This window comes from Pteronotus mesoamericanus, unplaced genomic scaffold (assembly GCF_021234165.1).
Source record: "Pteronotus mesoamericanus isolate MK-2021 breed Mesoamerican mustached bat unplaced genomic scaffold, CSHL_Meso_final contig_24, whole genome shotgun sequence".
NCBI classification, from domain to species: domain Eukaryota; kingdom Metazoa; phylum Chordata; class Mammalia; order Chiroptera; family Mormoopidae; genus Pteronotus; species Pteronotus mesoamericanus.
Window position 1 is genome coordinate 13,310,720 of NW_026555100.1, and position 18,664 is coordinate 13,329,383.

An 18,664-nucleotide genomic window follows, 5' to 3' on the forward strand; every position below is an offset into this window, starting at 1 on the left:
TTGTAGCACTATTTACAAGAGCCAAGATATGCAACAGCATGGCTGGACCTAGAGGATATTATGCTGAGTGAAATAAGTCAGACAGAAAAAGACAAATACCAGGATTTCACTTACAAGTATAATCTGAAAAAAACAAAACAGAATGTGTATAAAGACATGAACAAAGACAACAGCAGGGAGGATTGGATGTGGGAGGTGGGGGGCGGTCAGGGCAAGGAGAGCAATGGGAGGGAAATGGGGACAACAGTAATTGAACAACAATAAAAAAGAAAAAATAAACAAACACACAAAACAAACTCATAGATGAAAAAAATAAATCGATAACTGCCAGATGGGAGGGGATTTGGGAGGAATGGGTAAAAAAGAAGAAGCGATTAAGAAGTACAAATTGCCAGTTATAAAAAGTCAAAGGGATGTAAAGTACAGCATAGAATATATAGTCAGTAATGTTGTATTATCTATGTATGGTAACAGATGGGTATTAGATTTATTGAAGTGATTGCTTTGTAAATTATATAAATGTATAATTTCTATTTGTACACTTGAAACTAATATAATACTATATGTCAATGGTAAGTAATTTTTTTTAATTTTAAAGGAAAAACAAATAAAATCCTCCTAATGGCTACCTTTAAAAATAAATAGATAGAAAAATAAATAAAAATAAAATGGAGTAACTTTAACCAAGCTGCTAAAATTAACATTATGAAGTTTGACACATGAGGAAAGTCTCCATTTTTATTCTAATTAACCTGGGAACTGAAACATTTTGAACATTGCAGTTAAGTGTCAATGCTTGGATATACATCTAGACATACACCAAACCTCAAAATAACCCTCTGAGAACCCCTTGAAGGACTCACATTCCTAGGCCATCTGACATCCACCTGAAATTGATATCTACACCACAGGACCTCACCAGACTTCCTGGCACCCACCCTCTAGACCAGCTGGCATGCATCAGCCAGACTGCCTGACGTCTGGCTGATAGCCTCCTGTACCAAGCTAGGCCCAAGAAGGCAGGACTGATTATCCTCAGAATGCATTTTTTATTATAAGAACTCTTAACTTTCTTCTTCAGAACATGCCCGCGTTTTTGCCTGGTTTTGTTCCAAGTTTGAAAATTCAAAGACCCTTGAATAAATCTTTATCATGTATTTCTGACCAAAGCCTCCAGGCTCCTTTTGACTTCTTTAGACCCACATCAGAGGTCTCCATTCTCTCTAGGGAGAGAGTCAAGTGTTCTCTCTCATCTTTCCCCAAATATCTTCTGAAACCATGGCCTTTTTTGCCCCCAAAAGTCAACTCGTTCTGAGTTAATGTTGCCCACTTGGCTAAAGAGAGTCTCAGTTCAAATAATCACCTGTTAGAATGTAGTCCTAGAAAATGACTGGAACCCTTTAGAGGTTTGCTGTCTTTTAGTTTATCAAACTAAGTAGTTTCAAAATACCCCAATGAGCAAAAAATAAATAAAAATAGTATTTTCTCTGTATTGATGAAACTCCTTTTTGGAGTCCCCCAAATCTGCTGTTGCTTCCTCGAAAGCATTTGGCTACCATATGTCATCTGCCACCGGGGCCTCAACAGCTGCGTGTTGCAATGTTACACAGCAGTGAAGACAAATGTTTATGCAGCACACAATTGACTGCCATAATGGGAGCATGCGGTCCAGTTATACAGTCCATTAAAAAACGCAAACGTTTACAATCGGGTTGGACGTAGTGTCTACTCTGCTCACGCCACCTCCTCTCTAGCACAGCCCTGCTCTGACTTATCGCCCACCCCCACCCCCAAGCCTGGCCTTTATTTACTCCGCAGCTCCATTCCTCTAGCAGCCTTCCTCACCAGGATGGCATTGTTGTTCGGGAAGGGTATGCTGAAGCTTAACGTGGAGAAACATACCCTTGTGACTTCTCACTTAGAGTTGGATAGAGTAGGTGGTAGTAAGAGCCCTTCCCAAGTCCCCAGGAGTCTTCCACAAGGGTGGTAAACTCCAATCCTGCGCCTCTGGTGCTTGTTCTTATCAACAAAAAAATGCCGGTTTTACACAGTGTGGAACAAGTGACTATGCAAAAGCCTAGGTGCATCCACCTAGTATCTTGTTTGTTCTCATTTTTATCACCTACTCATTTAACACGTGCATGAAAAGTTAATAATTTCCTGCCTGTGACTTTTAGACAACAGCCATCGCTGATAGTGGGAGAGTCTTGAAAGCTCTGAAGCCAGTGTAAATTTAATGGGTCACAACAAATTTCTTAACACCTGTTGTTCTTTAAATGTTTTTAGCAAGATGACTTTTATCTACCCAGGGAACTCTAAGACAGTCATTCCTAGAGTATTTGGATTTTTTCATGGTCATTTAGCTATTATTCATCAAGTACAATAAAGCACCACATCCATTTATTTTTATAGTAATAAAAAGCGTGGATCAGTGCTTTGTTAAGACTTGAATTCCAAACACAAATGTTTTGTAGAAATTCAATACTCATAAAGCTTAAATTTCTACATAGTGATTTTATATGAACTTCAAAAAGCATTAAAAAAAAAAAACAAAGTAGGATTTTAAAGAAGATACCCACAAGGTTGTAAGAACCAATTCAAAAAGAGTTAGAAGAGGCCAGCTGTTTTTGTTCTGCTTACTTTGTTTTGTTTTGCAACATTCTGGTAAGAAAGCAAGTTCCTTCAAAGCAGGAACTGTTTTTACCCCATTCCAGGGCACTCCTTCCATGTGATATTTGAGCAGAACTAGACTTGAAAGGATCATGGAAAGAGTGAATGTCTTACTAGTCACAGCAATAAGTTTCTTTTCCTTTGGGCCAGATTTTTCTCTTATCCTAAAACAACAGCAGCAGCAATAACAATGTCAATAATTAATAGCTAAGGTGTTTTGAGCTGGGCACCATGCCAGCACATATATCATCTTTATGTATACCTTCCACTTTAAATCTCATCACAGCCCTACAATGCAGTTACTTCCATTATCCTCACTTTTATAGGGAATGTAATTCAGGCAAGGAGAGGATAAATAACTTCCTAAAGTTTGCAAGGCTACCAAATGACAGAGCAGAAACTTGAATCCAAGTCTCTTCCATCACCCCTACTCCTGGGTCAGAGTGCATTTTCTTTCATTGGCAACTAACATCTTACACTAATATCATTTTATCTTTACCTTATGATAAAATTAGCATCAGGATTATCTTCTGATATGTAAAGACTTTCTTTTAGACACAAAAGTGCGTATTGGCAGATATTATTCTAACTTCTCCAATGTGTCTTGTTTAAAAAAATTCCCCAAAATGTCAGGGAAAAAAAGGCTGTATTTCAGCACTTTCTGTCAGACTGGGTATATTAAAATGGCAACAGGGTTTGAAAACATTACTTAGGCTTTTTTTTTTTAATCTAAAGACCATCTAAAATCATTTCTAAATAAAAACAAATTGATACTGAGCTTGTCTTTCTATTCAAAATTAGATGACAGGTTAAGTTGCTTTGTAACCCAGTCCAAAGTTCTCAATAGTAAATTTTTGTTCTCCTAGAGGAATGAAAGAGGAACAAACTGCTCATTTTTTGTTCTTGGAGATAGATTCTGAATCTTTATTTCAAAGTAAAAGATTAGGAAGTGGCAGGGAGGGTATATGGCCACAGGCAGTCTACTTGGAAGTAAGCTAGAATGTGAGTTTAGACTAAGTCCCTGTCTATCTTTTATAAGGGACAACTTGAGGGAGGTGTTTTAGGCATGCAGATATGTATTTTACAGGTATGTATTTTACCCAGAGAGAGAAAGTAGCGGTATCTTTGGTAATTTCTGAGCCTTTTTCCCCCCGAAAAATAGATAGACTAAAGTCCCACACATTTAAGACTTTGAGGCTGAGTGAGTCAAGTTTTGGGGAATGCATTGCCAACTAAGGATACCATACCCTATAGGTGAAGATGAATGAGTTTCTAGATAATACGCAAATTTGTGTTCTGATGCATCCCCTGAAAAGAGGAACCTGAACTCCAAGGAGTAGTGGGGACATGATCGAAGGGTCTTCTATCTGAGGGAGGTTTAGTGAAACCTGTGTCCTAATTCAGGGTTTAGGAGACAGCTGACTAATAGAGAACTCTTGTGAATGGACATAGAAAATAGACCCTTGGAGTAGTAAATTTCACTTTTTCTTGTTTCAGTTGCCTTATGTTATCCTAAAGTCTTATGATTAAAAAAAATGTAAATTTTGCTTTGAATTAATCTTTTTTAAAAAGCTCTTTTCAAGCTTGTGAAAAGTAGAACGGCTCCTAAAAATTTACAAGTCAGAGTTGCCTAGAACAGGTGTCTGGGACCCAAGATGACAAACAGCAGCAAGTTGATAGAGAACAGACCATTCCTGGGAATTGTCTGGATATATTTTTCCTTTATGTCACAGAGCTCTCGCATTCTAAGTGATACATTTCTGAGAATTCAGGGGGAAAACGAGGCAGATCCAGAGCCTGTGCTGTCCAAAAGATTGCCCCCATGGAAAAGGGAATCTACTGTGGATTATCTTGCTGTGGCAACTGAGGGTAAAGCTGGCTGGCCATGAAAAAGGAAGCGAGAGTATGGTATCCTCTTTTTCACATCTGGGAGGCTCTCCTATTAGTTTTAAAGGGAAAAACAATAATTCATTATTGAGTATTAAAAGTAACTTGTTTTGGTGTAAATTGTTAAACTGCAATATTTAAAAACTTGCATTTGTTAAGACAGTATTTATAGTTTCTGTACTCAGTACTTTCCACAGTAACCTCATGAGGTAGATTATCCCCATTTACAAATGGGGAAAGTAAGGCTCATGTGCATTACTAATGTGCCCAAGGTCACACAGCCAAGAAGTAATGGAGGCAGTTTGACTCCAGAGCATGAGCCTATTCTCACTATACTACGTGTCTTTTTCTTCACAAAGCACTTCTCAACCTAGAAAATGAGCTTGACCCTCATAGAAGGTCTGTTAGGTAAACAGAAAATGTATGGTCATTCTCCATTTTTCATAAGAGGACACTGATGTCCAGAAAAGTTATATTATTTCTCCTGACTTGCCTGTTGAACTACTGGCCAAGAGGAACTAGAGCCCTATTCTCTTGACTCCTGGTTCTATATTTTTCCCACCTCCTGACAATTAAATGCAGCAACATTAATTAGGCACTTCTCTAACAGTCACTCGGCTGGTTTATACAAAGAAAAGCTGAACAAAACATGGTCCTGACCCACAAGAAGCTTACAATCTCTGCACAGATATGAAATCATCTCTGATTTTTTTTTTCAACACACGTTTCCTGACAATCTAATGTATGCCTGGCACTGTTCTAGGTGCTCATAGCTCACAGTGCAGGGAAGGAGGTGGGTGTGTGAGTACAATTTCAATACTATGGGAAAAGGCTTATGGGAAGACAGAAGTTCATTACCCTGCCTTGCTAGTGTAGAGTGAAAAGTGTATCTGGGATATCTTCACAGAAGAGGTAACACACAGGGCACATTTAGATAGATAAGTAGGAGTTTTCCAATTGAGCAGGACAGGAAAGACATCCTAGAATGCAAATTGCACCTGCGAAGTCCCAGAAGCAGGCAAAAGCAAGCAGCTTGTTGGCAAGAAAAAAAAAATGCAACTGCCAGAAAGGATAAGTTATTTGCAGTTTTCAGGAAAGAATTCTTCCTAATCTTCAGATTCATCTTACATTCCCAAAATACAAATTTGCTAATTTTTCTTTAATTGTCACAAGGCAAATCATTCCCCTCTGGTCAGAATCCTCTAACCAATGAATGGGCCTGGGTCATCAGGATTGTTATAACGCACATCTGTGAACATTTTCCAGGATTATATTGTGATGTTTACATTTGAACTAATGTGCTACTGCACCATCTGTTTTAAGATGATCCCCACAGGTGTCTGGCTGCCTGTCAGACACCTTACATTTTGTTATATGCACTGAAATTTTTTTTTAAAAAAAGCTCTTAAGAGTGCGTGTAGCTGTGCATTTGTATAAGGGGATGAAAATAAGTATTCACAAATAACAAGGTCAAGTACTTCTTTAAAATACGTGTGGGGTGGTATGGGGGTGCAGTGGTGGTGGAAGGGGTGAGCTGGTCAAGGAAGGATGCAGGAATGATTACTATCCAGAAAGGACAAGTAGATGAGTATTCTCTATTCTAATTGCTACGAGTGCCTCGCCTGCCCTCATTTTCTGCCTCAGAAAAGCAATTAGAAGCCTAGTTATCAGTAGGCATTATATTTTATTGGGCCCCTTTGTATGATATAAAGGAACCAAGAGGATCGTGTATATGATATACATGCAGGCATGCGTGCAAGCATATTTACAGGTGGGGGGTGGGGGCAGTTAAAAGTTCTGGCCTGAAAATTCCACTGGCCAACAGAGGTTTTTAGATGGTTTCTGCACATCCCAGCAGCTAATTATCCGAAGACTAATTAGGATGTTGAGTATATCAAATGTTCCACTTCAAAGAAAAGGGTATAGCAACCTAACACTTATAATACATAAAGATTCGTGAGGTTGGGGGGTAGGGGAACCTATCAGTGAAGAAATCTTATTTCGCAGGGTAAAGTAAAGGAATGATACTGGACTCCTTTTAGAATGTGAACTAACCTGGGAGAGGAGACCCTATTTCTTGATTTAGAGTTTTCCATGGTCAATCTCCCACTGTGACCTCATAGACAATAAATTATTTTTGTTTTCTTCCAAGAAGAACAAGTAGGTGGTTGATTTTTGAGGCTGAGGGACTATTTCAGTTTTCACAAATGATTTATTGTGGATCTCTCAGAATTGCTCTTTTAATAAGCTTTGCTTTATTTTTAAGGTAAAACAATGATAACTGGGATTTCTGGTCCTCTGACCAAGTGGATGAAAGTTATCAAAGGGAAAGCAACACCAGCTTCCCTGTTCCATCTGTGTCTAGAAAAAGGAAGAAAAAACATTTTGGGTCCTACAGAAATCGAACAAGTACAGTGTTGTTTGTTCCTGTTGAAGGTCAGTCTATAACAAGCACGGCACCCAGGAAGCAATTCAATTCTGTTCAGGGATTGTATCTGGTAATTACATTCTCCTTAAATCTACACCTGAGTTGTAAATCCAGAAGGAAATCTTCCAGTGGCCACCCCATGATCCTTTATTAAAACGGCAATTTCAAAAAAGTTCAAGGACCTTTCAGGTACAGGCAATTCTCTGATATTTAGGAAGATTGCAATTAAAAGTCATTAGATTAATTGTGTGGAAATAAAGATTCATCTTTTTTTAAAAAAATGAAACTACATAAACATTCATACTATGTACTATGTCATCTGTGTATGGACTTGAGAATATGTATAAAGCAGGGTGGCTATACCAATTGTTTCCCCTACAGACTGCTTTTTAGTATCTCTATGAAAGAAGATAAAACCAAGTAGTTTTAGGGATGAAACAAAGGTATTTTTAAAAATTTTGCCTCAGTAATTGCGTCCTGGCTGGCGTGGCTCAGTGGATTGAGAGCCATCCTGTGAACCAAAGGGTCGCCAGCTCGATTCCCAGTCAGGGCACATGCCTGGGTTCCAGGCCAGGTCGCTAGTGAAAGGCACGTGAGAGGCAACCATACATTAGTGTTTCTCTCCCTATCTTACTCCATTCCTTCCCCTCTCTCTAAAAATAAATAAATAATATCTTTAAAAATATATTTTTGCCCCAGCAATTGAAAATTAAATAAGTAAATTTTATTTCAGCCTCTCTAAATTTTTACTAAGTGTTGAAACATAGTAATGAGAGATATATTTAAATTATACGGGAAAGAACAAAATCAAGTGCATGTTCTCAATAAACTTTGATGTCCCAGAGTATATTTTCCTTTGGTACTAAAAGTCCTAATGTAGCCCATGAACCAAGGATAACAAATAGTTGCATGCATAACACCTCCTCACCCTCCGTCACTCACGCAGATGTTGTTCAGCAGTCATAGTACTCATTCATGGTAAGTCTGGACATTTACTCAAATTTTTTCTCAACACAGTATTTCAGACTCTTGCTATCAAGTCACTGGGGCTATAACTTGTGATACAACAAATTTACCTTTTTGTACTAAACACTTAATGAACTTGATCTATTTTCTCTAATGCAAGTGAATATATATACCATAAGTAGTGTACACTAAAGGAAAAACTCAGAGTGTTCCTTTTAAAGGTGAAACAGAACTTCAGAATGAGCAGCAGAAAGGCTGTTTTCCTTAGGTCATATGCACTCAGTTTTGATCCATTCAGTATAAGCCTGTTATTTCATTAGCCACTTTTGTATACTTTTGTATACGTTCTTTTGGCTTCTCTTTGTCCTACATCCCTTCCCATTAATTGCTTACAGAAAGATTAGAATTCCAAGTGCTGCCATTCCTTAGAAGTATATGAGTGACCCCAGAGCAAAACTGGGCAAATAAATCACAAAAATATCACTATTCTGTAGTTCAAATTTTGCAATAATTTACTGGATGAAATTTAAAATGAAAACTATTTCATATTGTCCTAGCATAAAAGCTTAGCTAGAACCATTTGTACTTGTTAAAGTTGATAATGTTGTAATACAATTTAGGGACTCATATTTAGTGCAAAGGCAGCTACAAATAATATTGTTTTCAACACACTTTCCAATAGACAGTTCATTTAACACTTTGAAGATGGCAAAACCTCTTCTAATTGAACAGTAGTTATCTGAAAAATTCAATTTCATACAAAGGACATCTCTAGACAATGGAAAAGAGAGTAGCACTTCACTGGTGCCATTTATGTATTATATTGATTATCTGGTAAAATCATTAAAATGCCTTCATCTTGAAAATCTTAAGAAGGAAGTTTTATTTCCTTCCACTTGTAAACAAGAGAAGGTTGATCTTTCTGCAAGGGATTCAAAAATTCTATGTATGTTTTCCTGATTGCATTGCATGATGCACAAGAAAAGAGAAATACAATTCTGGCCAAAAAAAACTACAAAAATTTTCTAAGATATAACAAATATGGAAGAAGTTGACTTTGTTCTATTTTTTTTTTTTCTAATAATGATGGAGCACAAGGGTATTTGTCCAAAAGCTTCATCTTTCTTCATCCAAAACCTCCTGTTTTCCTGGTCTTGTAACATTGATGTCATTTTTAACCACAATGACTTAAAAGAATGTATGCATCTCCCTAGAAAAATTACATGAAAAAATTATTCAAAACATTTTCTTCTTATAAGTGTGCTTAAATTATTTAAAATTGAAGTCAGTTATTTTGGCACTTAAAATAACTCCTTTGAGGTCAAAGAGCAACATGCAGCAACCCTTCTCGTGCAGAGATGAGAACACTGCTGATGCGAATATTCCTTTGCCTTCAGTCTGTAGGCCAGGAATGGTAAATGATAACAAGCTCTAAGTAGTCGAGTCTCAAAATAAGAAGAAATGCTGAAGTGGTCACTTAACATTCTTCCCTGACACAGAACTTGAGACAGGATTAAGCCCTTCTGTTGGAACTGGATATAGATCTGAAAGATTGAATAAGATAAGTAATGTGTGCTAAGAGTTAAGCTGCTGATATGATTAGGTAGTCAGTACTTTTATTTATCCCCTTAGATTCAGTAACCAACATATATTTAATGAGTATAGGAGAAAAGTGCTAAGATAAAAGGGATATTGTCCTCAAAAGGTTTGGAGTCTTCCAGTATACGCTGTTTATATAACTATATCAAAGTAAGTCTTAGAATGTCCATTTTGGATAGTTTTGAAACCATGGAAAATAATAAAGAAATGGAGAACATTTACTTGCCAGGAATGGATGTATATACATTTCAAAAATTGTTCTCTAATGGAAAATATTTAAAAAATAAATTTAATATGCAATGTTTTTGTTTTAACTATTTAATAAACTTAGATGACATTTAATTTTACTACTGTAAATATTGTTTCTTCCTAAGGTAGAAAATCAAAACCATTGCATTTAAATAGCTATCATAGCCCTAATTTTTGTTTGTAGTCTATATTAAGAACTTGGTACAAATAAATGGAAATACATCCTAAACTGAAAGACAGTATATTTAAGATGTCAATAATATCCATCACAAACTATAGATTTAATGCAATCTACAAAATTCTAACAATGTTTTTTATAGGAATAGAAAAGTTTATCCTAAAATTCATATGAAATCTCAGGGATTCCATACAATCAAAACAACACCAAAAAAGAGGAAGAACATTGGAGGCATCACACTTTCTGATTCCAAAACTTATTACTAAGTTACAGCAATCAAAACAATATGAGATTGCCACAAAGACAGACATAAAAATCAATGGAATAGAATAAAGATCCCAGGAATAAACCTTCACATATATGGTTAAGTCATTTTCAACAAGCATGCCAATACCAGTCAATGAGGAAAGGACAGTCTCTTCAAAAAATAGAGCTGGGAAAACTACATATACACATGAAAATAATAAAGTTGAACCCTTACCTTATGCCATATTTTAAAAAAACAAACTCTAAATCGGTCAAAGGACCAAAGTGTGAAGCTAAAACTATAAAATGCATAAAAGAAAACACGGGGTTAAAGCTCCATGACATTGGATTTGGCAGTAATTTCTTATATGACACCACAAGTATAAGCAATAAAAATAAATAAATTGAATTATATAAAAATTAAAAACTTCTGTGTAACCAAAAAAAATCAAGAGTGGAAAAAAAGGCAACTTATAGAATGGGAGAAAGCATTTGCAAATCACATACCTGATAAGAGGTTAATATCTGTATTATATAAAGAACTCCTACAACACAACAACAAAAAGCTGAAAAATGGGCAAAGAACTTAAGTAGACATTTCCCCAAAGCAAACATACAAGTGGCCAAAAAAAACACATAAAAGATGCTCAACATCACTAATCATTAGAAAACTACAAATCAAAACCACAATGAGATACCACCTCACATTCACCAGCATAGATGTCGTTAATGTATAGAAAGAAAGAAGAGGTAGGGAGGGAGTGAAGGAGGGAGGAAGTGAAGGAAGGAGGAAGGGAGAGGGATAGGAAGAGAGGGGGCAGAAATTAACAAGTGATAGAAAAAGTATGGAAAAATTAGAACCCTTGGTGAAAAGGTAAAATGTGCCCCTGCTAAGAAAAACAGTATGGCAATTCCTTAAAAAAATTAAAAACAGAACTACAGTGTGATCCAACAATCCCACTTCTGGGTACATGTCCAAAAAAATTGAAAACAGGATTTCAAAGAGATATTTGTATATCCATTATTCACAATAGCTAAAAAGTGAAAGTCTATCAATCAATGAATGAATAAACAAAATGTGATGTATAAAATGTGGAATATTATTTATTCTTCAAAAGGAAAGAAATTCTGACACATGGTACAACATGGACAAAACTTAAAGACATTATACTAAGTGAAATTAGCCATTCACAAGATAAATACTATATGATTCTATTTATATAAGATGTTTAGTCATAGTGACAGAGAGTAGAAGAATGGTTGTGAGATATCTAGAGGAGTAAAGAATGGAGTGTCATTTAATGAGTATAAAGTTTCAGTTTTGCAAGATCAAAAGAAGTATGGAGATTGGTTACACAACAATGTAAATGAACTTGACATTATTAAACTGTAGACTTTAAAATAATAAAGATGGTAAATTTTATGTTAAATGTATTTTGCCATAAGTTCAAAATAAAAGTATTTGAGAACATCCTTTAGAGCCAAGATTTGGATTTGAAATTTACAGGCCAAGGATTCCCCTCTACTTGAATCTGGGCTGATCTCAAACGGCTTTGATGAATGGCGTACAAAAGAAGAGATACTATGCAAGATTCTAGGCCAACATTTAAGAGAACTGGAAGTTTCCACCTTGGTCTCTTGAAGTCCTGAGCCACCATGTAAGAAGCCCAGCTACCCTAATGGAAATAACTCATGGAGAGAACCCAAGACTCATGGAGACCCTGAGAGTCATGTGCAGCCCAACTGAACACTGCCTTCCAGCCATCCCACCAAGATGTCAGGGGTATGAGCAAAACCTTTCCCAGACCCTCCAGATCAAAACCAGCTGCTCTAGTTGACATCATATAGAACAGAATAAATTCATCCAGCTGATCCCTGCCAAAATACTGACCCATAAAATAATGAGATATAATAACTATCATGAGTGTAGTTTGTTATGAAACAATAGATAACCAGGAGAGTTGATTTAGGAATTTAGGCCATGAACCTTCCTCCTTCCTTCATATAGAGGTGACTGGAATAAAATGATAAAGAGGCAAAGAGAAATATAATTATAGATAGATGTCAAAATGAAAATAAATCTAGAAAAGTGAAGATCTCCTAATTTCAGCATAAGTGTATACACTTGTTTTATACAAAGTGATGATCACATGGGAGAGGGCCAGATAACCACTGATTGTATACAAGAATTCATTTCATACAGGGAGGAAGAATAATAGCAGTAAAGGCATGGGAACATCTTTATCACTGATAACTTTTTCTTGTAATTGCATTCACTGTGCTTATATTTTGTCTGCAATATGTAACACTGTCATATATGCCTCGGCCACCTGCTCACCATTCCCTGAATGTACTCAGGAAGCCGAACTAAGAAATAACAGGTGGGTGCTGGAATGCAGCCGAGAGTAGAAGAATGGAACATTAGAGTTGACTGAGCAGAACTGGAAGGTGCTGTTCTCTGCGCACACAATAAAATCTCACAGACATTGGACGTTAGCAGATAGTTGTGTTTCATCCTGCCGCCCAAAGAGTTGCTCCAGTTGCTCCTCATGTAGCTCCTGAAGATGATGGAGCAACAGCCCATTTCTATTTCATAACTCTGATGTTGAGAAATAGAAAAGAAAGTAAAAAAAAAAGTACTTCTGAGTCTATTTTTTTCTCTGAGTTTGATGAATAGCGGAAGAAAACGTTCTTCTTTCCAAATCAAAGACCATCTCTCACTTCATATATTAACTCAGGGGTTGCATATCATTTACCTCTCACCATAGTTTATAAGTATTTGTTTGGGGCATTTTCAGAGGTCAGTCCCCCACGGGCCTACTGTACACCAAGCAATTTCATTCAGCTTGGAATCTGTACTTTGTAATTATTCTATCCTTCAATAGTCACCCTGATTAGAATGTAAATAATCCAAGGAATTATAAAGCTTAACGTATTTATACACTTAAAATAAACTTGGATGTGAAATTTAAAGTAGAGGACATAGCCTTGGTCTCTTGGGCTCTCATGCTCGTCTTCTCTGTATCCCCCAAAGCCCATATCCAAGCATTTCAATTACTTTGGTATATTTCATCTTTTAAACTCACCGTGTCTGCTAGCTTTTTCTTTTTAAAGTAACATTGGTTTGGGAAGAATTCTATTTGGGTGTGGCTCTTCAAGCCATCACAGGGAAAAAGAACAAGATATTCTTTTAAGCATGATAAATAAATATTATTTGGGCTTGACTTTAGATTGCTTTTCAATATCTAGGTTATTTGCCTCAGCTACTTATATGTTCATTTGTAAAATGAGGGTACATATTTGATATTTATTTTTAAGGTTGTTGTACAGCTTAGAGACAATGTATATAAAGATATGCAGCCAGTGATCTACACTTATTTACCTGTGTAACCTTGGAAAAGTAACCTGGACTTTTCTATGACTCAATTTTCTCATCTGTAAGGAAAAAAAAGTGATTTTTATGCTCACGGGATTGAGTTTTGTGAGAATTAGAAGAAATTACATATGTACACATCATAAAAGGTGCTTAGCAAATATTAGCACTGATGCTGATAACTACAAATAGTAGTTGCTCAATAAATGATGGATATTATTTTTAATATTATTAAATTTAAATAAGATTGGGTAAGGCTTATAACTTATATATTCAGAACAGGAAAATTGGACCATGTGTTCTTACCAACATCCATTCTGATGTAAAACCTATCTATACAAAGAATTTAATTTGCTGAGGACTTGCATCCATTACACAGATGACCAGAATAAAAGGACCGATTTTCAATGGCTTTATTGAGCAATTCTCAGACGAGACTGTACACTAGAATCAACTCCAGATTTTTCTAAAATGGCAGCCACACAGACCAGACCCTTAATCCCTACAATAAGTCAGTGTTGTAGTAGCTCTACAGGTGACTGTGATATGCAGATGATCTTGAGCACCACATATATAGTCATTTGACATGTTTCCGAGATTGTGTATGCCACAGCTAGAGACCTAGTCTGAATAGAGGCCTCAGAAATGAATAACATCAAGCAGATTTAAAATTCATATATCTTTCTATCCTTCACTTCTAAAATGTCTATTAATTCAAGATCCTATAACTTGATTTTAGAAATACAACTGGCTAAATCTAGATCTCTGAATAAAATACTAAGGAAATTCAAATATTTGCAGAAATAGTCAAACATTTTTATTATTCATGAATACTAATTATTTTTCAGTTTTAATAAAATAACTAATTAGTCTTGAGATAGAAGTGTATGTAATGTTCTGGCCTAAACCAGCAGTTATCAGTCAGAGCTGAGAAAATATTTTAGGAGTCAGAGTTTGAGTCTGCCTGACTTGATGGTCCATGATTTTTCCAGTAAGACTCTAAAATTCTCACTCCTATGTAACCCAAGAAAAAAAAAAAAAAAAAGCCCTAATCTTGTTGATTCTACATTTTGGCTTGCCTTTAAGAAAAGTTGAAGGGTTTCAAAAGTCTTAGATAACTAATTTGTTCGTTCTTCTCTTTATTATAGACTGCCAGAATTTTTATGTTTGTATCACAAGGTTAAATAAAAAAGTGATTCTGCAATCATCCAATTAATTCAAGTCATGCTAACATTGTTTCTGAGTACAGAGAGACAAACAAAATAATGATAAAAAGTGCTGAATTAATCTGGTTTCACCTGCATAGATTGAGTGAACTAGGTAATTGTCAAAACCCCACTTGGTTTAACAGTATGTAAACTCAGCCAGAACATGGGGTTCATTATATTTGATTTTTCTTTTACTATAGAAAGTCAAATCTTTTACCCAGACTTCCAATAGGACAGTAATGACCATAGAGAATTGAAGGTCTCAACCTCTCTTTTTGGGGAGACAGAGAGGGCCTAGGTAGGGTTGCACACCAAACATTCGCAAGCTTGGAAAGAAAGGGCTGATTGGAAATTGCTCCTGAGAGAAGATCAAAGGTTGGGGCTTTGTGGAAAAAGGAACAGGATGGTTTTTAAGTAGTTTTTAAATCATAATGCTTTGTCAGTAAGGTCAGCACAAAGCATCAAGGTCTTTGCAGGATAAGAGAACAGTTTTGACATACAGAATGAAATGGGAAAACAGGATGTAAGAGGGAAGTTTAATAACAACTTCGGGGAGATTTTTAAAATTGGATTGGTTCTCTTTTTCTACAAAAACTTTAAAAATAAAGAAAAGACGATGATGTCAAATGAAAAAGCAATAGCAGTTATGCTGTCCAAATGCAACGGGCACGTGGTACGTGGAAGAAAACATGGGGCTGTCAAGTCATACAGATCAAGATTCAAACCCTGACCCTACCAACTATTGGCCTTGACAAATTCTTTCCCTGAAACTTTGTTTCCTCCATAAAAGGCAGATTTTGTGTATACTTCACATGGAATTATTATAGGAATAAAATGATGCTTAACGTCAAGTAGTATAAATAGTATCTCATGTTGAACAGTAGATATCATTTTCCTTCCCCTCACTTCTAGACAGCCAGATAAAATGGTCTCTGATTAACTTAATAGCCATCTCTAACTTCAGCTTCCAAAAGTATAGTACCATAGTGGATATAAATGACAAACACTAATCTAGATGTCAAAAAATATGCTATAATGCCATAAGTGTATAAGGGTGTATGCTACAATAACATATGCTATAAAACTAATTATATATGGTGTGTGCTACCATATGCTATAAATGTGCTCTATAATACCATAATAGTATAAGATATAATACCATAATGTCTATAAATGACTAAAAACAATAAATGACCAAGTACTGTGATTATCAAGTGTTATTGCCTTCTCATTTCAGACAACTACCAAAATTGGCAGCTTGTCCTTTCTGTTAAAATTGTGGCCCACTGACAGCAGGATAGGTAAGCTCTGGGAGCTTCTTGAAAATAAAGAATCTCAGGTCTCACTTCAAACCTACTGAATCAGGATCTGTACTCTGAAAACATACTTAGGTCATTCACACGGACATTAAATTGGAGAAGACAGGTCTGACTCTATCCCCCCAACAAATTGCTTTGCTCACCATTTCAACTGGTTGTAGACTTCTAAAACAAATGTTTGATTTAAATTACTTCTGAAAATGAGCTTAATTCCTGCTTTAATGTTGTTCAGATACATTTAGCCCTTAGATATTTCTATTCACAATTGAAAGGCTTGCATGTAATTTTTGTCTTCATTTTTCCAGGATTGCTGTTATGAAATGTTCAACCTACCATTCAAAACTATTTTTAATATTCAAAAATTAAAAATTTCTTTTCTAAATATGAAATAATACTTTCCATGGTTACCCAAATTTACTCAAGTAATTTCAAATAGTTTAATTTAGTTTATATGAAAAATTTTTTAATTCTGAATTGCTCTAATTGTATGAAAGGAAATTTTTTAAAATTCTATTTTATTTCTTTTCTACATCCAAAGGTTGACTCAAAAAACTCATTAAAATTGCATTAACCATTTTTTTAAAGAAGGAACCTGAAGCAGAGCCACACCAAAAAAAAAAAAAAAAAAAAAAAAAAAAGCTTACTGTCTAATATAAAGGACAAAGATCTTCTTCACAAGAGTTTAACGTACTGAATTGGATGTTTAGGGGAGACCTCAGGATTCTCATTTTCCAGACCAATGAAGCCGAGGTAACATTACAGGAACTAAAGGCAGGAAAGGAGATGACCCTTCTGACTGGACTGAAGTATAGGCAGAACATAGGAGTAGATGTGAGAGCAGGATTTAGAGAAGCAAAACCTGGGTTTTTATGTAGGCCTAGAAATGGGCTAGTTGTGTGATTCTGGATGTGATGCATATTTTCCTAAACCTGAAGTGCCTCTTTGTAAAATGAGGAATCACAAACCTTATTGGGTTATTGTGTGAATGACATTATAGATTTAGAAGTAAATATATGTAAAATATCCAGCATGGTAATTGACTGGTAGTAAGGATTCAATAAATTAGTTATTTAGATCATTGTTTGTGTGTGTAAACTAAAGGTCTTTGCTTACAGACGAAAATAACACCTCCCTCCATCGAGTTCATGTGTTTCATCCGGATACCCTACACTGTTGGAAGTTGTGTATATGAGCTGTGACAAATATTCCATTGCTGTGCTTAGATAAGAAATAGGCTCTGGATCTGGGGACACTCACAGCTCTCAGTGCCCGGCCCAGCTTCTTTCAAAATGTCTACTGTTCATGAAATTCTGTGCAAACTCAGCTTGGAGGGTGAGCACTCTACACCCTCAAATGCTTATGGGTCAGTCAAAGCCTACACCAACTTTGATGCCGACTGGGATGCTTTGAACATTGAAACGGCCACCATCAACATTCTGACCAACCGCAGCAATGAACAGAGACAGGACATCGCCTTCGTCTACCAGAGAAGGACCGAGAAGGAACTTGCATCAGCACTGAAGTCGGCCTTGTCTGGCCACCTGGAGACGGTGATTCTGGGCCTATTGAAAACACCTGCTCCATATGATGCCTCCAAGCTGAAGGCCTCCATGAAGGGGCTGGGGACCGATGAAGACTCTCTCATTGAGATCATCTGCTCAAGGACCTACAGCTACAGGAGCTACAGGAAATTAACAGAATCTACAAGGAAATGTACAAGACTGACCAGGAGAAGGACATTGTTTCTGACACATCTGGTGACTTCCGCAAGCTGATGGTGGCCCTCGCCAAGGGTAGAAGAGCAGAAGATGGCTCTGTCATTGATTATGAACTGATTGACCAAGATGCCCGGGATCTCTATGATGCTGAAGTGAAGAGGAAAGGAACCGATGTTCCCAAGTGGATCAGCGTCATGACTGAGCAGAGCGTGTGCCACCTTCAGAAAGTATTTGAAATGTACAAGAGCTATAGCCCTTATGACATGTTGGAGAGCATCAAGAAGGAAGTCAAGGGGGACCTGGAAAACGCTTTCCTGAACGCGGTCCGGTGTATCCAGAACAAGCCCCTGTATTTTGCTGACCGACTGTATGACTCCATGAAGGGCAAGGGGACACGCGACAAGGTCTTGATCAGAATCATGGTCTCCCGCAGTGAAGTGAACATGTTGAAAATCAGGTCTGAATTCAAGAAGAAGTACGTCAAGTCCCTGTACTACTACATCCAGCAAGACACCAAGGGTGACTACCGGAAAGTGCTGCTATACCTGTGTGGTGGGGACAACTGAGGCCCGAGACGGCTCAAGTGTCCGGGAGTGGTGCTCCTGTGCTTCCAGCTAATGATTCTAGAAAATAAGCTTGTGACTAATAGCACGCCTCCCCCACCCCTACCTCGCCCCTGTGCCCATCCCTGTGAGGATGATGTTAGCATTGCTCCTGCCCCCACTTTTTTAGTTGCCCAAGCATTGCCTGGCTTTCCCAACTAGTCTCTCCTTTTAGCCAAAGAAATGAACATTCCAAGGAGTTGAAAGTGAATTCTATGATG

The 18,664-nt window shown here is 36.8% G+C and overlaps 1 protein-coding gene across 1 annotated transcript; it reads left to right on the forward strand.

Annotated features, from left to right (window-relative positions):
- The first annotated feature begins 17,364 nt into the window (after positions 1–17,364).
- On the forward strand, positions 17,365–18,407 carry LOC129069790 (annexin A2-like). The gene is given in 2 exon segments (XM_054572440.1): positions 17,365–17,793; positions 17,796–18,407. Coding segments are annotated over 2 exon segments (993 nt in total). The 5' UTR covers positions 17,365–17,412.
- Positions 18,408–18,664: the final 257 nt, after the last annotated feature.